The sequence below is a fragment of the Mytilus trossulus genome, chromosome 8 (assembly GCF_036588685.1).
Source record: "Mytilus trossulus isolate FHL-02 chromosome 8, PNRI_Mtr1.1.1.hap1, whole genome shotgun sequence".
Lineage (NCBI taxonomy): Eukaryota > Metazoa > Mollusca > Bivalvia > Mytilida > Mytilidae > Mytilus > Mytilus trossulus.
This window is the reverse complement of record NC_086380.1, coordinates 57,343,013-57,365,244: the sequence shown is the minus strand read 5'-3', so window position 1 is coordinate 57,365,244 and position 22,232 is coordinate 57,343,013. Positions and strand designations below refer to the sequence as shown.

The 22,232-nt window shown below is 32.4% G+C and overlaps 1 protein-coding gene and 1 long non-coding RNA gene across 2 annotated transcripts; both read left to right on the top strand.

The window, feature by feature from the left end:
- The first annotated feature begins 3,211 nt into the window (after nucleotides 1-3,211).
- Nucleotides 3,212-8,003, top strand: LOC134681998 (uncharacterized). Its single transcript, XR_010100753.1, has 3 exons — nucleotides 3,212-3,463; nucleotides 5,470-5,668; nucleotides 7,478-8,003. It is a non-coding gene; the product is annotated as an uncharacterized LOC134681998 (long non-coding RNA).
- A 592-nt stretch (nucleotides 8,004-8,595) lies between these two features.
- Nucleotides 8,596-19,374, top strand: LOC134727788 (zinc finger MYM-type protein 2-like). The gene is made up of 2 exons (XM_063592175.1): nucleotides 8,596-8,985; nucleotides 18,256-19,374. Exons 1-2 carry the CDS (start codon nucleotides 8,596-8,598, stop codon nucleotides 19,372-19,374), a joined length of 1,509 nt encoding a protein of 502 aa, XP_063448245.1.
- The last annotated feature ends 2,858 nt before the right edge of the window (nucleotides 19,375-22,232 follow it).

The following is a 22,232-nucleotide window of genomic DNA, read 5'->3' as shown; positions in this document are numbered from 1 at the left end:
ATAAACTGTCTAGTTTTTCAAAATTTAAATTCTCTCTAAATTCAGGTTTCTTTTCGTGATCCCATTTATTAACTTTTTTATTTGGTTGGCTAGTAAAATTATTCTGTTCAATGCTTTCTTTTACAGATTGATTACAATTCAAACATATAAACAATGGACAATGTACATCTGAATACAAATGCGAAAATTCTAAAACGTCCAAACTAATAATGTTTTTAATAAAATTAACATTACATAAGCAGTAGTCTACTACACTTGCATTTCTACAGGTAAATTTCCCAGCTATATCAGTAGCTAGTCTTCCATTCATAATAAATAAACTGTTACATTTACATAACTCAAGTAATTGATTACCGTAACGGTTTTTTCCTTTGTCCATACTATTACGATCTATAGGTATATTAAAAAGGTTAAGGTTACATACATCATTAAAAGATACACATTCTAACTCATTACTTTTATCATTTTCGTCAATAAAAATATAATCTTTCTCACTGGCCGTGCGGGCGTTAAAATCCCCGACCATAAATATATTGTCATATTTGGATGAGAGTTCTAGGTACTCGCTTTCAATTTCACCGAAAGCATCAGGTGACGAATAAGCAGTGTATTCTGGTGGTATGTACACAACACCGAGAATAACAACCCCATCTTTAAATAATCTTGAAATCTTACACCACAGAACAAATTTACTATTTGTCTCAATTACTTGAATACAGTCAGAAATATTTTCCCTAAACCCGAGTACGATACCACCGGATTTCACTCTAGATATCTTACGTCTATTTTTTGCTTTTATCTTATATCCCGGTATACAAATTTCATCCATATCGTCAGTTTTGGACTCAACAAAGCATAAAATTTCATGTTTTTGTAATAAAGTTTCGAATTCTGGGTATTGTAACTTATGTTTTAATCCACAACAATTAATGTAAATGATATTTATGTTTTGAATATTTGTGGCTTTTGCCTGAGACTGATATAAAGATTCACTGCTAGGAGCATTATTGTGACGTTTAAAATGAATATCACGATGTTTTAAGATTTTCGTATTTTATTAAAATTTCGTTCCATAAATTTTTATTTTTTATTCTTAAATTTATTATCCTGACCTGGACCAGTAATTAATTCTTTGTACGATTTTGAAAAGGGAAATAAATGTTCATACTTTTAAAGAATTTATATTACTAGTAATTAGAGTTTTGTATATGGAATCCGTTCTTAACTGTAATTAAAGCCGTACTTTTCAAACAATCAAACTCATATACATGTAGTTAGATGTTATTTCTCATTTTATCGATCTTGTCCAGGAATTTTATTTTTGAGTTATACGATTGTTTTAAGAAATCCGCATTTATTAAGTTTTTTCTCTCCGTTTTTTGAAAATTATGATATTTTGGGTATAATTATTTCTTAACAATATGTAAGTTAGATTGTAGTAAGATTCTTAACTTTATTTAAAAAAATGATTTTTGTTACAGCGAGAAAGACTTTTTCGAAGACAGTCTATTGACACGAAATCCGTTCAAACCACAACTAAGTCTTCTAAGGTTAAACTGAATATTGTACATGATTGTCTTCTCTTGTATAATGGTTTGTTGAGAATAAAGATATACAAATTCAATAAAATTTGATATTCAGTCAACATTGTGTTTGTTTAAAAACTTGATTTAGAGAGAGAGAGAGAAGAATTACACTGAGAAACAAAAATCGAACTTGTTACAGAAAAAAAACGCAACTATAAAATAATTTTCTTTATTCGTGAACTGCAAAACACAACAAATTAATTTACCCGTCATCTTGAAAAATAAACTGAAAAAGTACATCGAATGAGATATTTTATTTTTTCTATATGCAAATTCATGTTTAAGGTCAAACTGAACTAACGATACAATTCCTAAAAAAACCAATAAAGATAATCCAATCAATTTTGTTGATTGGATAATTCATGGCTCAGTAGTTGTGTAATCAGTGACACGTGCCCTCATTATTTTATAAAAATTAACATATCTAAGTTCGATTCAGGCGGGGATCCAGAGGGGGGGTTGTCCGTGGGGTTGGAACCCCCCCCTTTTTTGGCCGATCAATGCATTTGAATGGGGACATGTAAGTGAACCCCCCTTTGTCCTGGGTTAGCCCCCCCTTTTTAAAATGGCTGGATCCGCCCCTACGATTTCAAATTCTACCAAAATTTAACTCTAAAATAAGAAGCGTATAACGAATATAAAAATCCATCATGTGTGCAGATACGATGTTGGTAATTGGTCCTGAGTGCACTTTGTATGTCCTGAGTGCACTCAGGAGGTCCTGAGCGGTTGTTTAGACGTACCCCGTCCCGAAGAATAAATCATTTCCTGAACTTAAAATACATTTATCTGTAATTAAAGAAAATTCGCCTTAATTCTCTCACATATTTAAACAATTGTAAAATGATTAATTCAACGACTCCAGTCTGTTTATCAATACTTTTCTTGTTCAGTTTTTGTTTATACCCATAATAGATGAAATAAGTACTTTTTTAGGAAAATTTACAACTCAAATTTTCAAAAACAAAATTCTACACCTTTAACCATCTTTTTACCTGGATTTTTTCTCTGTCTCGAAGCCGCAACCGGTGACCCCGTATCAAACATAGCGACCAACACCTCACATGACGTATTCTCGATGTTGAGGTATTGACAATATACAATCACATTTATCGATATACAGCAAGTAAGACCAGTAATTTGGTGTTGAATGCTAGTAGATCAGAATTTTATAATTGTACTTTACCTGTTTAAGGGGCACTAGCTGCCAAATTCATGTTCTTCATCGATTTTAATAAATTTCAAATAACGTGTATAATATAGTGTTGAATTGTTTATTAAAATGTTACGCACAATCTTGGCTGATATGCATAAAACCATTATATTTCATGACACTGCATGGAAAAGAAATTGACTTGATAATACCAGAACCAGAGACATATATAATTGCATCTAATATCTCTGCCAGAACTAAAAAATAAACTACCGTAAGTCCACATAAGAGGGTATGGATGTGAATTAACAGAATAGAGAACAAAGGACAAAGAAAAAAAAGGAATAAAGAATAGTGAAAGAAAGAGAATAATGGAAAAAAAGTGTAAGTTATTAAAAATATAACTAAAAAAAAAGAAGACAGAAAAAAGAACCCCCCTCCGAGACGAGCCTTACATGCACTGTTATTTGACGCTGCCGAGTTATTTTGAGATTAAGACATGTATAAGTAGTCAGCCCGTAAAGCCTCTTGCACCAATTTGAGGATTACCAAAGGTTAATTTTACGGCGGCTCATTTTATTTTGGCTTAGAGATAAACATAATTGACAAGTTTCCTTCCCCTGCACTCTCGATCCCACGTGTAAATAGCACGCACGGAATTTCAAAGAAGACATTGATACATTACAACACTTGCCGTCAGTATTTGAATATATTGATTAAGAAGGTATAGAAGATTAATGCACGCACACTATTATCAACCACTGGCCTAAATAGTTAGTCCGCAAACAACGAGGGTCATAAAAACCCAGCACGTTGAAAACAGCCACCGGCATGGTGTGAATCTGAAAGCTTCCAACTATCCATTTCTACCATAGAAAAGTTTTGCCTTTCATTTATCAAAAATGAAATATGTTGATATTAAGGGTATATAAGAATTATTGGGCAATTCAAACCATTCCTATTGTAAGTGATAAAACTAAATTTATATCAGGGTGATTGAAATGAGGGAAAATAAGGGGGGGGGTTCAGGAGTTCGGGGCCCCCCTTTTTAAAAAAAAAATTGGTTGAATATATATGGAATCACTGAGGCATTGCAGGAGCAGGCCCCTCTTAGGCAGTCGGTGGGCCCCACTTATGAAAAATTCTGGATCCACCACTGTGGTCTTCAGTTGTATTATCTTTTAAAAAAAGATTACCCCTGTATAGTGTATATTCTAAAGTGTAAATCAAGGGAAAATAATGTAAACTATCTGTGCATTGGGACCTATTAAAAGGTATTTTGGACGGAAGAAAGAAGGGAGGGTGAGTCCATGGGAGGTTATCCACACTCCCTTCAATTTGAGAATATGCTATTATCTTGTAAACGGTCCATATCCCCATCCCTAAACCATATATATTCTTGAATGGGACTATAACATAAATGAAATGAAATAAAAAGGAGGTCTTTGGGGTTCCCCCACCCCGTTCAATTTGAGAATGTGCTATTATCTTGTGAACGATCCAGATCCCCACCCCTAAACCATATATATTCTTGTCGGGGACAATAAAATTAATGAAATAAAATAAAAGGGAAGTCCCACCCCCTCTTGTTTGAAAACTTTTAAAGGGTCAAGATCCCCACCTCTAAACCATATATATATATTCTTGTATAGAACAATAAAACAAATCAAATGAAATATAGAGAGAGTCCATGGGGGTCACCCCCACCCCCACATGTTTGAGAAACTTTTAAATGGTTGAGATCCCCAGTGGTTAGGTTAAAAAAATTCTAGATCCCTGATCCCCACCATCATACCATATATATTCTTGTATGACTATGAGACAATAAAATAAATCAAATGAATATAGGACCATTCCCTTTGTCTTGGGTTGGGAACCCCCGCTTTTTAAAATGGCGGGATCCGCCCCGGCATACCATCTGGCTAGCTATAAAGGCTTTAAAAATATGAATTCAAACAAGGAAATTAACAGTCATGTTGACAGTCATTGACAGTGTAGGCAACTGTTTTGAATTAAAAAAAAAGCCTTTTACATATATCATTATACATGTATAACAATTTTAAATTTTTTGTGCATTTATTTTTGCTTACCGTATTTTAAATAATGGACAAAATTGCATGATTGAATATTGTAATTTAAGAAAAATCAGCATACATGTTATAAAATGCGAAGTGGAAACTGGGAATTCGTCAAAGAGACAACAACCCAATCAAAGAGCAGACAACGGCCGAAGGTCACCTATGGGTCTTCAATGCAGTGAGAAAATTTCGGCACTGGTCTTCAGCTCATAAATATGTATCAGAAATGAAAATGAGATACAGCTTTCAGTTGTATTAATAAAAACCTCACAATAAGTTCTGAATATCAGAATATACAGTATTGCAAGATTCTCTCAAAATGTACAAATAGAGCTGAAAAACTGTTAAATTAATCATGCTTATTTAACATTTAAGTCCATGGAGTCCATCTAAATATGCATACTCTCATACAAAGGAATATAAGTATGCAATAGACATCAATTTTTCAAAAATAAGAGTATCTATGCCATTAATTTACGACAAGATCTTCAATCAAGTAATAATTTCGGATTGTTTAAATATTTCGGAGGTTAGTATGACCTCCTTTTTGGTGATGATGTTTTCGTTTTAAAGTTGAGAAAATTGTTTGTACCAACAAAAATAAAAACAAAGTCAATCTAGAATTATGTTTTTATCATTTTTTTATGTTTAGGTTGTCAGCAAGATGAAAAGGACAAGTATGCAGTTCAAAATTCAAAATGTGGATAAGCTGAGGTTCAAGGTCTTACCTTTGCAGATTTTCATATTTTGCATGAATAAATTCAAAGGTTATATGATGGACGGCAGAGAAAGAAAAAAACAACTTTTCAATTATCCTGCTCCTGGATAAATGTAAAACATCTTGTTTTTAGGTAAGTTTAATGCTCTGTTTTGATAGTGTTAGTGCATTCATCTGTCCAGTCTTTCCTCTAAATTGTATCCTCTTTAAGATTTTGGTGAGTGTTCGCCATGAATTTCAGTAAGTAACTTGTGGATTTACATGTATATACTCAAAATTTAGTACTTATATTAATGAGATTTTGGCATGACATCCTGCCAAATGCTTGCTAATCATGTTTATGTTCCAGAACATACAAGTATTTGGACTGTACGCATACAGTCTGCCCAATTTTAAGAAGTTGGTCAAGTTTATTAGAAACAAATGTACAGTACAGATCAACATAACTGAAATCTTTAATAGATTAATACAAATAGTTTAATTGCAGTTAAAATAAAAACACAGGTTTGGTCGAGCTGGTACCAGACAGTACAAGTATACTTAAATGGTCTGACTGTACACATATGGTGGGACTGTAAGTTCTGGAACGTAAACGTAAGATCCAAATACTGATATGGTCTGGAACATTTATACATGTCTTAAAATTAATATCAAACACATTGGTGTTTTTGGAAATAAGTTATTTGATAGAACTATAATGTTTTGGGATATCAAAATCAAAAATATCAAATTTTGCTGTTTTTGTTTATTATCTTGAATATTATTATAGATAGAGATAAACTGTCAACAGCAATAATGTTCAGCAAAGTAAGATCTTCAAATAAGTCAATTTGACCAAAATTGTCAATTGATCCCGTAAGGAGTTATTGCCCTTTAAAGACTTTTTTCACAATTTGTTCATCATGTTGACTCACTTTAAAAAATCTTCTCCTTTGAAACTGCTGTATCAATTTCAGCCAAACTTAGGCTAAATGAGTTTCAGAGTATCTAGTATAAATTTTATATTTTATTTCCTTGTATGTCAAGAAACATAGCTCCTATGGCTAAAATAGAAAATAGGAGAAAATGATTATTTTTTTTGGCTTTTTGGCCTCTTGTTACTTTTAATAAAGAAGAAGATTATTGATGTATGTATAAATGTATATTAAAATGAGACAGCAAGCCTGTATAAATGTATATTAAAATGAGACAGCAAGCCAACGACACAAAAAATAAGGATGAAACATACATATTTTTTTTGTATCAATGCTATAATTTCGAATATGTTCAAAGAGTTCAAGGTAATTTTTCATTGAAATAAAACACAAATTGAAATCTGTCAGGACTTCAAAAGCTGAAAGAAATAATTTGTTTCTGTTGTCTGTATTTTGTATAATATATTGCAAATTCTTATGAATAATGGAATGTTATTATAGTTGTTTAAAGTTTTAACATTGATCTTTATACTGTAAATTCATAATTTATTGCGTGCATTTATTATTTCGATTCTGTCATTTTAGACTGAAATGCGATTTTAAATTTTATGATTTTGAGAAAAATCCTGTTTAATATATATAAAATATTTCATAATGCGAGTTTAAATTATTGCGTTTACAACTCTGTTGCATTTTTCGCAATAAAAAAAACTCGCATTAATTCCGAATTTACAGTATATATATTATGTATATAACTTGGGAAAATACCCAAATGTTATAAAGAAGAACAAATTAATTGATTGTTATATGGTATTAGAATAGGAAGATGTGGTATATTGCTAATTTGACAACCCTCCATCAGAGACCAAAGGATGTAGGCCGTTAGCAACTGATGACACTGGACAACCTTTAACAATCAGTAAAATCCATACCGCATAGCTATTTTTATTGAAAATCATATTATTGCTACATGTATGCAAACAATTTTGTATAATACATTACTTTAGATTTTATTGGTTCTTTTTCAGAAGGATTGAAATTCACCACCTAGAATAAATGGAGAAAACATAGAAACAAGACCAGAATAAATTCAAAGACAAAAGTTGGATCAGTTATTATTTTCATCACTCAGGCAATGATTTGAAGTTCTTTTAAATACAAAAAAATATTGAAACCACAATAATGTCAAAAGTTCTGTGCTGAATGACCAAAAAGTGGACTATACCACCAAACAATGCTGGATGATAAGAAACTATTAATGTTTTGTGTTGAGGGATATTGTGAAAAAAAATAGATTTACTTAAATAGCAAATAGTATGTTAAGCCTAACAATAGAGGTTTTATTGATTTCAAATGGTAAATAATTGTGTTTCAAGAAAGTATTCTGTAATTCATGAATAAACATATATTGATACTTACATTATCTGCTTTGTTGTTTTAAAGTTTAGTTTTGAACAGTTATAGAACAATATGCTAAATTAACATTTCCCAAGAAAAAAAGATATTCAATTAAAAAGATTCATATTATAATAATTTACTACCAAATAGAATACATTGTAACATACACATTACTGTATATTTATATCTATATATTTACAATTAGAATCCCATAGGATTTTAATTTGTCCCATGGGATATTAAAAATCCCATGGGATAATAAAAATCCTATTATCCCATGGGACAATAAATATCCCATGGGACTACAATTATCCCATGGGACCAAAAAAAATCCCATGGGATAATGGTCAATCCCATGGGATTTTGCCTTGTCCCATGGGATATTGAAAATCCCATGTTTTTATAATTTAAATTGCAAAATAAATATGAAAGAAACAGTAGAAAACCAAAGAAATTATTGAATCCCATGTAATTCCGCACATTTTGGTTATATACATGATATTGTAGCTTTTGTTTGAGGCGGCGGCGGATTTGCAAATGAGTGTTTTGCAAATTAAAAGTGTCCAGTGTTCATTGTTTGAAATGTAAAAGGACTATGGAAACGAAAGGTCTCTACGAAAAGATTACTAGCAACGGACGACAACGAAATGGTGGAATCTGCGCCGTTTGTGGATACAAAATATCCCAGTTTGTAAGGTCTACCGGTAAAGGTTTTATGAACAAACTCATTAACCATCTACCCGTAGAAATGCATTTTCAGGGACATCAGTTTACGGGACATGGAACAAAGTTACATCAACGACTCAGTGCAGATAAAACACCAACACGTAATTCTATGTGTGATAAAAATATGCTCTTACAATTAGATTCCATTAACAATCCAACCATGAGAGAGAAAATAGATTGTGGTATCATTAAACCTCTCATCGGTACTAAAAGACGATTTGGTTTGGAACATGAAAAAAAGGTTTTTGAACAGATCAATTTAAATGTGTTTTCTAAATACAGATGGTTCATACATCTCAAAAACAAGAAAGGGTTGACGTTTAAAGATGCTTTCCAAGCAGTCTTCACGTCATCATCACGATTTCCTCAAAAGTTATGGACAGATAAAGGTAATGAATATTACAACAAAGAGGTAAAGGAGTTTCTTCGAAAGCACGACATTGAACTATACTCTACCGAGAATGAAGAAAAATCGAGTGTCGTTGAACATTGGAACCTTACCATAAAAGAAAAATGTTTAAATACTTTTCGGCTAATTCTACACGCACTTACATCGATGTGTTGGATGATCTTTTCCATCAATACAATACGTCTAAACATAGATCCACTAAAATGACTCCTATCGCTGCAAGTCAAAAAGAACACAAAAACAAAGTGTACTGGAACTTGTACGGTAACCTTCTTCCATTGAAACAGGGTAAATTTAAAGTAGGGGATGCAGTTCGAATAACTTAAAAGAAAGGTGTGTTTGAAAAGGGATACACCTCTAGGTGGACTGAAGAAGTATTTACGGTGTCCCATGTGTTAAACACTCAACCTCAAACGTATCGTATCAAGGATTGTAATGACGATGAAGTACAAGGTTTCCTCTACGAGCCTGAACTTCAAAAGACGGATCAAGATTTGTACCGCATCGAAAAGGTCTTGCGAAAACGAACCAAGAGTGGTGTTAAAGAGATTTTTGTTCAATGGAAAGGATACTTTTAGTCCTTTAATTCTTGTATCAAACAATCAGACCTGCAATAACCACCTTTTAGCAAGCTTTAGAGTCTTTGACAATTTGCCCAAGACTATAAAGGTTTCTTTCCCTATGTGAATTCTGTGGGTAAAGGCTTAAACATCTTAGATATGTCTTTACCACTAACGGTTTTTGATCTCCCACCAGCATGTTTCAATTAAACAAACATCCTTAGACTCTCTATATCTTCCCGGAATTACTCTTCCACTGACAACGAACGTTCCACCAGTGCATCGATGTTTTGTTGTGCGGAGTCTTTTATCTTATTTACTTTTTCCTCAAGTTTTTGTTGCAGAGTGGTTTTAGACTCATCTACTGTTTTCTCAAGTTCTTTAATGGTTGCATCATATCATTTCTCTTGTCCATTTATGTCTATTTTTATCTGGTTACACTCGGATTGTACTTGTTATTCTAATTTTCCCGTATTGTATTTTACTTGCTTCATAACCCATCGTTTTGTTGGAGCATTCATACCATGACTGGGAGATTTGAGGTTAGTGATACGATTGTCGTTCATGTTCAAGTCTTCAAGAAAACTATTTCTATTGATTTCGTCATATCCATAGATTCCAAATGTAAACCATTGTTTTATTTATAACACCAATGAAAACACGACTTCATCAAAAGGTTGACCTTCCGACATCAATGTTAACACATATAAACAAAAATGTGCATACACCACTGTTCCTCTTATCTGTAGTTCATCGGTGTCGTAGTAGATCTTAGGTTTTAAGTAATTTATCATTTCGCTGGGGGTGGTAATCCATAAGAATCAAAGTACACTTTGGTGGTTGTAGTCTTTAACCAACATGTTCAATGGGTTCCAGGTCCCCTTAAGGGATCATGATTTAAAATACCACATTCTTTACTCTGTGGTTGGTGTGGTAATGTATCACGCACGAACACACGTACAAAATGAGGTATCTTTAGAGTTTTATCTGCTTTCTCCAACTCTCCGTTTGGCCACGAGCATCACTGAAGAGACATGTATTGTCGAAATGCGCATCTGGTGCAACAAAATTGGTACCGTTGATTTTATTAATAGGCGCTTGTTGGGAAGTAGAATGTTGTGCACTCGAGTCATTTATTTTAAGTTTTCTCACCTCCAAGCGAGCACGAAGTTCCAATCGTTTTTGAAAAGCATCCATTATTTGTTTACATGTGTTTAAATGTTTTCGTTCTATACACATTGAACTATATTATGACATTTGATAGGCATTGTTACCCTTACTACCACATGTCTTTTATGTATGTTTTCAATTTTATAATGTCCATGTGCCAGGGTACTGATGCCAACGGGTAAAATGTACCGTTTGTCATCATTCGCTGAAAGAGCTACTTTGTATCCTTACCATCTTCCATCTGAGACGAGTACATTGTAGCTCGAAGACCTACAAACTCAGTCATATGCGTACCATTACATTCATCTTTAAACTTACCAATGATTTTTTCGTTCACACCTATTAGAATTCCGAACGGATTATTTGCTTCATATTTGGATGTGTCAAACTTATCTTGTATGTGGGGTATCATGTCCTTGTAAAAATCTTCGGTTTGAATTTCAGACGCTAAACTGTCGGTATCAGTAAATAAACTCATCATAGATACCAGGACTAAATTTTGTATATACGCCAGACGCGCGTTTCGTCTACAAAAGACACAAAGTAAACAGGTTTGTCAAACTTGAGTTTGATTTTTTTATATGCACAGCTAAATTTTCGGTAAACACCAATCGACGGTCAAACTTAAAAAAAAAATGTAGGTTTGGCTACTAATTTTAATGCTTGTTTTTCTGAGGTAACTAATTTTACATCTACACGTTTACTAATAGTTTCCATCGTTTTTCCAAACACGGAATTGTTCATCAATTTAAAAAAATCCTTTGCAGACTCTGTTTTAGATACCGATCTAAGTTTTGTGTTTTTGTCAATGTAAGACTTAAGCCAACGTGATTGTTGAAATGTAATAACACGATGTACTTTGGTTTAAAGGATACCATTCTGAAGACACTGTTTCAAATTTCTATAATAAAGGACATAATTTTCACGTTTGTTAAAAGGCGATACTAGTTTATGAACTCCGTTGATGTCTTTGTTTTCTGGTAGGAAGGGGTAATCGTTATGACTATCGTGAAGTTTTAATGGATACTCTAATCGCATCAATCATACATCCCATATCATTATCATCTTTCAAAGGTAAAATGTTTCCACATCTTCTGGTTCTCTCCATTTTAATTTATGGGTAGGTAAAAGTTCAGACATAGCCCACCCATATAAATTATTGGCATCTAAATACGTTAAGTATTTAGTAGGTTGTGTAGTGTCGTAATGACTCATGTATTTATGGTTTGCCTTACCATGTCGATGACTTATTTGAGACACACCTCCTCGAGTCGCCTTTACAAACATCAGTAACATATCTCGATCGTCTAAACTTCTAGTTTTACTTTACTAATTTCTAAAGCTGCATCCTAAGCTAATCCTGGTGATGTATAATAATGTAAAGGGTCAAGTCCATAATGTTGTAAACACATATCTTTTAAGTCTTCAAAAATGTCCTCTAATTGTATTTCATCCCCTTTCAAATATAAATTGTGATAATATTGCATAGTTAAATGTTTTAAATACACGCTATGAATGTGTATATTTGTCATGACTAATGTATTCATTGTCTAGTCTGTTGTAAAACGCGTAAGGAGGTGGTCATTGTGTTTCCTTCATTTTTAAAGAACTATCCATATAATCATAAGGATACACTATTTTTATATAACAATTCGTAATGCTTTCCAAAACTCGCCTTTACTGCCTTTAATTTGTCTTTGGTTAGATTTTTAGCTAAGGTTTCCAGTGATTTTAACATAAACCTACATGAATCAAGAAATCGCATGGTTACCCCCCCCCCCCCCCCCCCCCCCTTACTTTCTTAGAAAAACTTACATACTTTTTATCAGTGTTTGGAATGCAATCAATCTTACCATCAGTAAACCCTATCTCCTTCACAAACAAATGGGCATCGTACCCTGTTACATTATGAAACACAATAGGAACAAAGGAGGGGAGTTGAAAATCTAATTTACACTTTTTATGTGCTGCACCACGATACTTACCTGTTAAATGATCATGATCTCGTACTTTGTACGTTCCTAATTCATCATAACAAATGTCACAACGTGTACTCGCTTTAAAACATGCATTATCTTCTTTTGTCATGACCATATCTTTTTCATCTTGATGCATGTCAGCAATGTCACTCATTTCCTCTTCCATACATTTCACAAACATTTTAGCTATATCTTCCCCACAGTGTACTAGTCCTTTAGTTTCCTTATGTGTATACACAACTCGGTAATAAAAACCTGAAAGTATATGTCGTTTATATGCATTCGTGTAAGGTTTCAATGCATTAGGTTGACAAGTATATGTATTGTTCAAATTACATTCAAAATCAGCATAAATAACAGAAGAAACGTGCATTTTACGGTAAGGTTATGCTTTTTAAAACGTATAAAGGTATCTTTATTTGGCATTACAGTTTTATTTGGATCCTTTTCAATACAATACTTTATGTGTCTATCTAAAAGGTCTCGTCTCGAAAAATGCACTAAACATTTTTAACAAAAATGAAATGATTCTTTATGATGTTAAAAGACGTGAAATACTTCTAATACAACAGTAATATTGTATCGTAGATTTCGTAAAAAAAACATAAGACCAACATGTGTTGTGTCAGTATTTTTGGAAATTCTTAAAGGGTACACTTCTATAATGTGTTTTAATTATTTTCATCTGGTTCTACACCATCATAACCGAACACATTAATGTTAAGGTGTGTATTGTGTCTTTCAAATTGATCAATCGATTTTAATGATACTTGGATACTGTCCAAATTAAGGTCGTTTTCCCTATTTCTTGTATTGACTTATCTGATTAGTGTTTTTTTATCCACATCTTCGTAATGTAATGCTGCTTACACCGCCCATTGAAAACACTTATTGTCATTATTTCGAACATTAAACATATCCTTCTTTATAGCTAGTTTGTCTGGAAGAGGTATGTATGAACCTCACTTAATTGGTATACATTTAATTATATGCATTTTTTTTTTTTCAATATGACCAAACGTCCTACCACTACCTTCTCGGATGTATCTTACCATGCTTTATTTTAACTTTTCAATCATATGTGTCAATTTTAAATCAAGATGAGTTGTTTCAGTGATACATTGTAGTAACTTTGGTTGATCTATAAAAAAAAGGGGGGGAGTCACATAAGGTTTGTCGTCCGTTGCAGGGTTTGTTCTTACTAACTCCACTTGAAGTACTAGTTGCACCTTTAACATTTTCTTTTGAATAAGGGCCTCGTTAATTTCATAAATAAGAGTGCTTTGACTCCACTTCAATAAATGTATCTACATTAAACTGTCGTAAAGGTTCCATCATCACAGTGCGAAGAAATACTTTAAGGGCATACGATACAGTTACAGGGGTGTAATCACGTTGCTAACGTAAAATGTTAATTCCGTGACGTCAAACTGTGACATATCGGGAAATGATGCATTTTTCGACTTATTTTATCATGCAAACTGATTTAATTTGAAAACGAGTGCATGGATCCCTATCTTTCAAAACAACAGTTTGCTTCGTTTTGCAGGGAGATTATGTGAACCAAATTTTATAAAGCTGTATATAGTTCCTTTTTTTTAATGTTGATAAATATACAGCCAAAAATTACTTTTTTTTCTCAATTTATGACCATTTGAAAAATATGCGTTATTTCTGAATAAAAAATGCATAAGTTTTTAGCATACTTATAAAATACAGAAATTACAAATTATTTAACAAAACACAATTTGAGTTTATCTTTTAAAGCAAAAAAGTTATGGGTTTTTTTCGAAAGGGAAAATACGGCCACAAATCCGAGTTTTGAGCAAATATACAAAATGTCGACATCATTTAACTCAAAAAGTAGCACATAAAGGTATATTTTTTGTTACATAATTGATTTAATCAGGCAAAAAATAAGAAATGTTCATCAAACTGTAAATACAGGATCAAAACTGTATTGTATGCCCTTAAGTGTTCTTCTGCCGAATGATTAATAATATGTATATGTTCTTTACTTTGATGTGAAGGACCTGGTATTTCACCATCATCAATAATGGGTGGTTTTTCATTATTAACAATAGGTTATTCTTCATTATCCCACCATCTTCTAATTGGATTAGATAAACCTCTTACAAAATTTATAAAAGCGATTCAACTTTATTCATTAAATACTATAATGTTTAAGTCTTTATTGTTATTTTTTCAAGTACCAATATTTTCTTTTTAATCTAGTGGTTAGCTTGATTAAAAATGAATTGGTATTCCTTTCAGGGAAAAACCTTTCGGGTAATCATGTTACATTCTTACCAAGTCGTAAGAAACATACTCTTGTTTAGATTTTTTACTGATTTTCAATCCTGAACTTTTTACGAAAACCTCTTCTAAATTGTCCTTCTCTCTGTTTAACCCGCTACATACCCTCTTAGTATCTCCTTCCCCTGTTTTCATAGTAATTATTTTACTCTTACCAAATTTACCATTTACTTCTAACACTTTCATAATTTTATACCATACGCCAGTAGGAAGGTTATTCCATTTCAATGTTTCTTTATTTTGTTCTTCTACTTTCTATTACAAAGCACTAATACTCATAAAATCATTATCACGAGAAGCCATAATATAATACTATACTATTCATGTCTTTATTGCTAATTTTTTCAATTTTAACTCTTCCTCCTATTCGTACGTTTTTTGTTTTTATAATAATGTGACGTCATCATAAATATGTTATGCTTCCGGTAAAACACGCATGCGTAAATAAACAACTTATCGTTTAAACTCACTCCCCTTTTTTTCTCGTGAGATTCATACAATCTCGTTGACTCATGACAAATTTTGCGAGAGTTTAAAATTAAACGAGATTTAGGCAAAATCCCCCTTTATATACTACGTTTATGCACTTGATTTTCTCATTTGTTTTATAGTCTATGAGATTTAGATGTTTGCTCCACGTTGAAGGCCGTATGTTGTCATGCAGTTGCTAGCAAAGAGAGATTGCTCATTGGCAATATCAACAATTTGTTTTATATTTAACCGATTTTGAATCGAGTGTCACTGGTGAGTCTTTTGTGATGAAAACGCGAGTTCGCAGAATACAGTTATAAGACTGTATTGTATCTTTTATAAATGTTTTTAATTATATGAGAAACAGATTTACCTCAGAATCATGACCAATGAACTATGAAACTGAGCTCAAGGTCGGATTGACACTTCTTGTCAGACATGTCAATTTAATCTAGCCTATGTCTTATAGTTTCTTAGAAACTAACATTAATGAGAATTCAAGTTTGATCGAATAATGACGGATGTAATGGCAATTTCAGTTTACATTGCCGATCCGACATCTGTATATTATAACAGTCATTCAATACATGCGAATCCAATACAACCAACATGAACCACCCATTCTATTTAGTATATGAAATACGAACCTTCAAACATATTCAGAAAAAAAAGTAAACCATAAAGAAATGAAGTTAATTTCAAACGAACCATTCGCGACTAGCATGTATACACCTTAAAGTTATTTCACCTGAAAAATAAGAATTGACTAATGAAACATGAAAATGAGATCAAGGTTAGAAGAACTCCGTTCAAGTTTCAGTAGAAATAACAAGCATTGAAGTTGACCCATTGCTGAAAAAGTATCAGACACAAAAAAAACGAACCCTGAAAACATAACATAGACCAATGAAACACGGTCCGTTGAAACCTACCGGTCGGACATGTACACCCTGCAATCAGCCTTTACACGGACGAAACCACAAAAAAAATGAAATCAAGGACAAAAGGAAATGATGTTATTTAAACATATATATAAGGCATTTGTATACAAAATTCGAATCATTCAGATCTTCTTTCTAAATGATTTAAAAATAAACTGTTGTCTGACATATAAAATTTTAAAAAGACAATCTGATGAACAGCAACATTGCTTATTAATTTAGTCGTTGATCAAGTGGCAATACCTGAAAATGGTCGACAAACTGAGATTTATAGACATTAATGTAACTTTATAGAAAACATCCTTGTTTATTGTAAGTAGTTCCTATCAATCTTACTTAAGCAGAAAACTTAACATTGAAAATTGCGAATTAATTCGAAATCGTCGTATCATTACCTAGGGGGCACTATGTACTGATAGTAATGCAACTTTATAGAAAATAACAAGACTTAACATTTATTCTCTTATGGTTGGTGCCTGTTATCTAACTCCCACGTGAATAGATATTTTTCGTATTACACCGTACGGAGTGTGATATGAAAAAGTGATATCAACATTACGTTAATTTGATTGGCTTATCTCGTAAATTTCCAATGTTTTCATTGGCCGTTGATAAGGTCATTATTGACTGGAAAAGGTCATGCCGGGACTACTTTTTTTTCTTGACAACTGATTGTTTACTTCCAGGAGGGTGGTAAAGGGTTATTTTTGTGCAACGTTTTCGGTCTATTTATTTCACGTGTTTTCGTGTTTTGAGGTTTTATTTCTCGTTTTCTCGTGTTTGTTACGACGTGCGTGCCTCGTGTTCTCCTGTATTTATTTTCCGTATTTCGTGTCGGTACTCTTAATTTCTCGTGCTTGTCCCGCATTTGATTTAAAAGTAAACTGGGACTTAATTCAAAGTCAATTTGGAGATTGTTTCAAATTATGTGTTCCCAGAATATTTAAAATTGCTATCAAATTAATTATTATGAATAATATTTTTCTTTCAAATCAGTTAGTTTAAACATATTTATTTATAGTGGATTGGGAAACAAGTTTTGCAACTTATATTAATCCCTTTCCACTTTGCGGGTGCGAGTGCTGCCTTGTAGCGGCATTAGCCTACTCTTTTTCGAAATCTACAAGGGTGTCTTTAACGTGCAAGAGATGTGGCTCTCTCTTAACACGGGCCAGCCATTTATCGTCCCCGTCCGACGGACTATAATCGTTTCCTCAAGACCATACTCGCAAATGGTGTCAAGGGAGAGCCGAAAATTGAGTTCCTGAAATTTTCATCACAAACGGGAATCAAACCAGGAACCTTTGTGTTAGTAGTCCGATGCACTAACCACTACACCACGGCTCTCGTGAAACTAGCGGACGCTTAATAGTGATTGCAGGGTCATCATGTCCATTTAATAATGACAAGATGATCTCTAAGAACGGCTAATTAATATATTATTTTACTTTTTCCATTAATATTTACGATTCTATTGCTCGTGCTTCGTTTTTTCCAATTTTTATATTCCGTGCAACGTTTTTGCGATTTTTGTTTCACGTGTTTCCGTGTCCAGGGGCCCCCTTTACCACCCTCTTCCGGTTTTCGCGATTTTCGTCTGCTTTATTGTCTGCATTATCTAATATAAATCTTATCATGGACGAAGAAATAAAGAAAGGGACCCGTGTACGGTTATGTAACGGGGCAAAGGGCATTATAACTGGCACAACTTCCAATTTCAACTTCCCTCTGTATGATATTCAGCTTCAATCAGGCAAAACAGTAACAGAAGCAAGATAACGCTTTGATATAATTGAAAGTCAATCCCAGACTCCATTCACCAATTTCTATTCACAGCAAAAAACTGTAAATTCGTTGTTAAATAGCCCTGTTCTACAACAACCTAGAAATTCACAATTGGAATCAGATTTCCTTCTTGCTCAAATACTACAAAATGAAATTGTAAATGAAGAGCCTGAAATTGAAAATGTAGAGCCTGAAATTGAAAATGAAGCACCTGAAATTGAAACAGTTCAAACCACAAACATATCAAAACAGAATGAAAAATCTAAAAACTCAACAAGATTTGCTAATGCAAAGGTAGATGATGATGATATTGAAATTTTTTGTCAGGAACAAACAAATCAAAACACTAACAGAAAAACAGTTTCCGACATGAAAATTTTAAATGAGTTTATGAATTCTGCATTAGATGACACACGAGACATTTGTGTTATCCAACCCAGAGAATTGAATAGCATAATATGCAAATTTCTAATAAATGTACGCACAAAAAGTGGTACAGAGTATGAGCCAACATCAGTGAAGGGTATGATAAGTAGTTTCGACCGTTATTTAAGAGCAAATAACTATGGAACATCCATAAAAAAGGGTGATATTTTTGACCAAGCTCGAAGGGTCCTGACAGCTAAAACCATGGATTTAAAAAAAATGGGAAAAGGCAACAAACCTAACAAGGCCCAACCAGTTATTGATGAGGAAGTGGACAGACTGTTCAATACTGGACAAATGGGAATGGAACATCTAGATGCATTACTAAGAATGATGTGGTTCCAAAATACAGTGCATTTCGGTATGCGCACAGTGACCGAACATGTGAATATGAAATGGGGGGATATCAAATTATGTACAATCAAGTCAGGAACACAGTTTTTGCAATATTCAGAAAGGGCGACAAAAACAAGGACAGGGGCCAACCCTGGAAATGTAAGAGACGTTCCACCCAGATCTTGGAAAACCCTAGAAGACCCCAGCAGGTGCCATGTACTTGCATACATCAAGTATAAAAAACTCAGGCCTACACAGTATAGTGCAGAGTCTGATCCTTTTTATGTTTCGTCTAATACCTGTTTCGGTACAAAATCCAGCAAATGGTTTAAATCCCAACCAGTGGGTATTAATACAATCAGTAGCTTTATGAAGCTTATGATAACAAATGCAGGTACATACATTTAGCTGTTAATATTGTCAGATTTCTTATTAAGAGAAAGTTGAATATTCCTTATAATCATGTTTTTAAAGTCATTTAATAACTTCATTAAAATTTACGATTTGATATCATATTGATATCAACAGGAATATATAATTCAAATATAACAATAATCGAGTCTATGGCAGGTTTATCAGGCCAAATAAAATAATATGTGTGTTTCCTGTTTCCTCTTTGAAAAAAATAGGGTAGGTAGGTAGGGATTTTTTTTTATTTTACCATTTTTTTTTACATTGAGTCTATGGGAGAGAAATCCTGACTTTAACAGTGCTTATTGAAAAATGACCAAAAAAACTTTAGGGTAGGCTATTTCTAAGCTTAAAATATAGGGTAGGTAGGGAAACAGGAAACACACATGCTTTTTTATTTGGCCTCATATAAATATCTAATAGTGAGTTAGAATAGGACATCATTTAATATCAACACGAGTTATTTAATTTCAATATAATAATAAACGAGCCTGTGGCGAGTTTATTATTACTATTTGAATTAAATAACGAGTGTTGATATTAAGCAAAACACAATTTAAAAAATCAGCTGACAACTGAAATAACCAATGAGATGAGATTATGTCAGTTGATGAATTTTCCAAATCTTAGTTATAATCAAAAGTTGGTTATTATACATTGTAGATTCTTACATCATAAGTACATCTCTGGATTTATCAAATCAAGTTAGTTAAATTCAGACCAGGATTTGAACCTGGGACCTTTCAATAATTTGAGTGCTCTACCACTGAGCTATCTGAGTGTATTTTCACCTATATGCTGTCATCAAATCTTACATTTTTAAATGAAAAAAATAACAGTTAAGGAGTTTGTGACGAGTTTATCAACCAAAAATCTAATTATGAGTCAGAAAAGGATATCAGTATATTGGTTAGTATCAACACGAGTTATTTAATTTCAATGTAATAATAAACGAGCCTGTGGCGAGTTAATTATTACTATTGAAATTAGATAACGAGTGTTGGTAATAATTAAAATTCAATATTCACAAGTTCTTTCAAAACCAAGTCTTGGCAAGAAACTTATAAGCCATAGGCTTGTTTATTATTATTGAAATAAAATAACTTCAGTTGATATCAAGTGATATCCAATTATCACTAGTTATGAAACCTATAAATATCAAAACAAGTTATTTCATTTCAATATAATAATAAACGAGCCTATGGTAAGTTTAGTATGATATTTTAATGAAACAACAAGTGTTGATAATAAGCAAAATTATAATCACAATTTCTTTCACCATAACAAGTAAAGTATTGTATTTATATCTTAAAATAGTAAAACAAGATAGCAATTGCTTTTATAGATAATTATGAGTTTCATAACGAGTTAGAATTTCATTAGATGATTGAGAATCTCACTAGATATCGCTTGATATCAATACAAGTTATTTAATTTCAATATCATATTATAAACAAGCCTATAGTAAAGTACAGTTTGTAGTTTTCAACTAAAACCTTCAATTAAATATTGTGTTTCATGAAAATTTTTTTTTTTAAAAAGAAACAATAATGAATGAGTGGTGGCTGTATTGATAACGGACTGAAATCAGATTCTTGCTTCAAATACTCGAACAAAATCTTCTATTCAAACAAAAAAATATTGACAAAACGAGTAAAAATGTTACAATAAACAAAATAAAATTTACAATGTGTAATGAAATACTGTCTTTAAAACATTTCTAGAATATGACTGAAAAAATTTTGCAAAGCATTTATTTAGCTTTATTTCATATTATTGACATAGAATTGTCAACCCCTTACAGGAAGTATGTTGTAAATAAACAAATCAGACCAGGATTTGAACCTGGGACCTCTCAATTATTGAGTGCTCTTCCACTGAGCTATCTGAGTGTGCATTTTTACATATACTTTCATTTAAAAAGTACAGTATCTAGATTTTGGACATTGATCCTTATACTTAACTTGTGTTATAATAGGTTTAACAGAGGAAGGTAGAAGGTTAACCAACCACAGTGCAAGGAGATACATGTTGCAGAAGCTTTCTGATGAGGATATTTCTGACAATAAAATAATGCAGGTCAAAATTAAATTTATATTTCTATTTACATTGTATATGTACAGTATAATATATATGTACTACCATTATTAGATTTCAAATGAGCCATAATCTGATATCACTTTAATATTCTCTTATGGTACGGGCCATCTATTTCTTGCAAGAAAGAAAAAGAAATACTAAAAATGCATTAATTTGATTGGCCAATAAAACCTCCTGAATTTAAACCTGAAAATATAATGCTGCATTTCCATTGGCTATGTATAGGTTTCATAACAAGTGAGAATTAGATATCGCTTGATATTAACTCTCGTTATATGATTTCAATAATAATAAACGAGACTATGGCGCGTGTATTATTATCGAAATTAAATGACTGGAGTTGATATCAAGCAATATTGCTCGTTTATTATTATTGAAATTTAATAACAAGAGTTGATATCAAGCAATATCTAATTCTCACGAGTTGTTATTTTAAGGTTTTATAACCAGTGAGAATTAGATATCACTTGATATCAACTCGAGTTATTTAATTTCAATATTATAATAAACGAGCCTGTGGCGAGTTAATTATTACTATTGAAATTAATTAATGAGAGTTGATATCAATACAGGCAACGGTATCGAAATAAACCTATGGTCAAAAGTCATAATTTGATAGAAAAAATAAATCTGTAAAACATATAAACCTAGGAAACATGCCAATTTGCATAGAAACTCACTGATGATAAACGATATTTAGGACTTTGTACAGGACATAATGTCATTAATGGTGGGCTGAACCTTGTTTTATGGCT

Excerpts from the sequence above, each read along its gene's own strand:
- LOC134727788 (XM_063592175.1), top strand. The coding sequence starts at position 8,596 with ATGCATTTTCAGGGACATCAGTTTACGGGACATGGAACAAAGTTACAT. Across the intron at positions 8,986-18,255 it reads ATGAATATTACAACAAAGAG|CAAAAAACTGTAAATTCGTT; the intron begins GTAAAGGAGTTT and ends TTCTATTCACAG.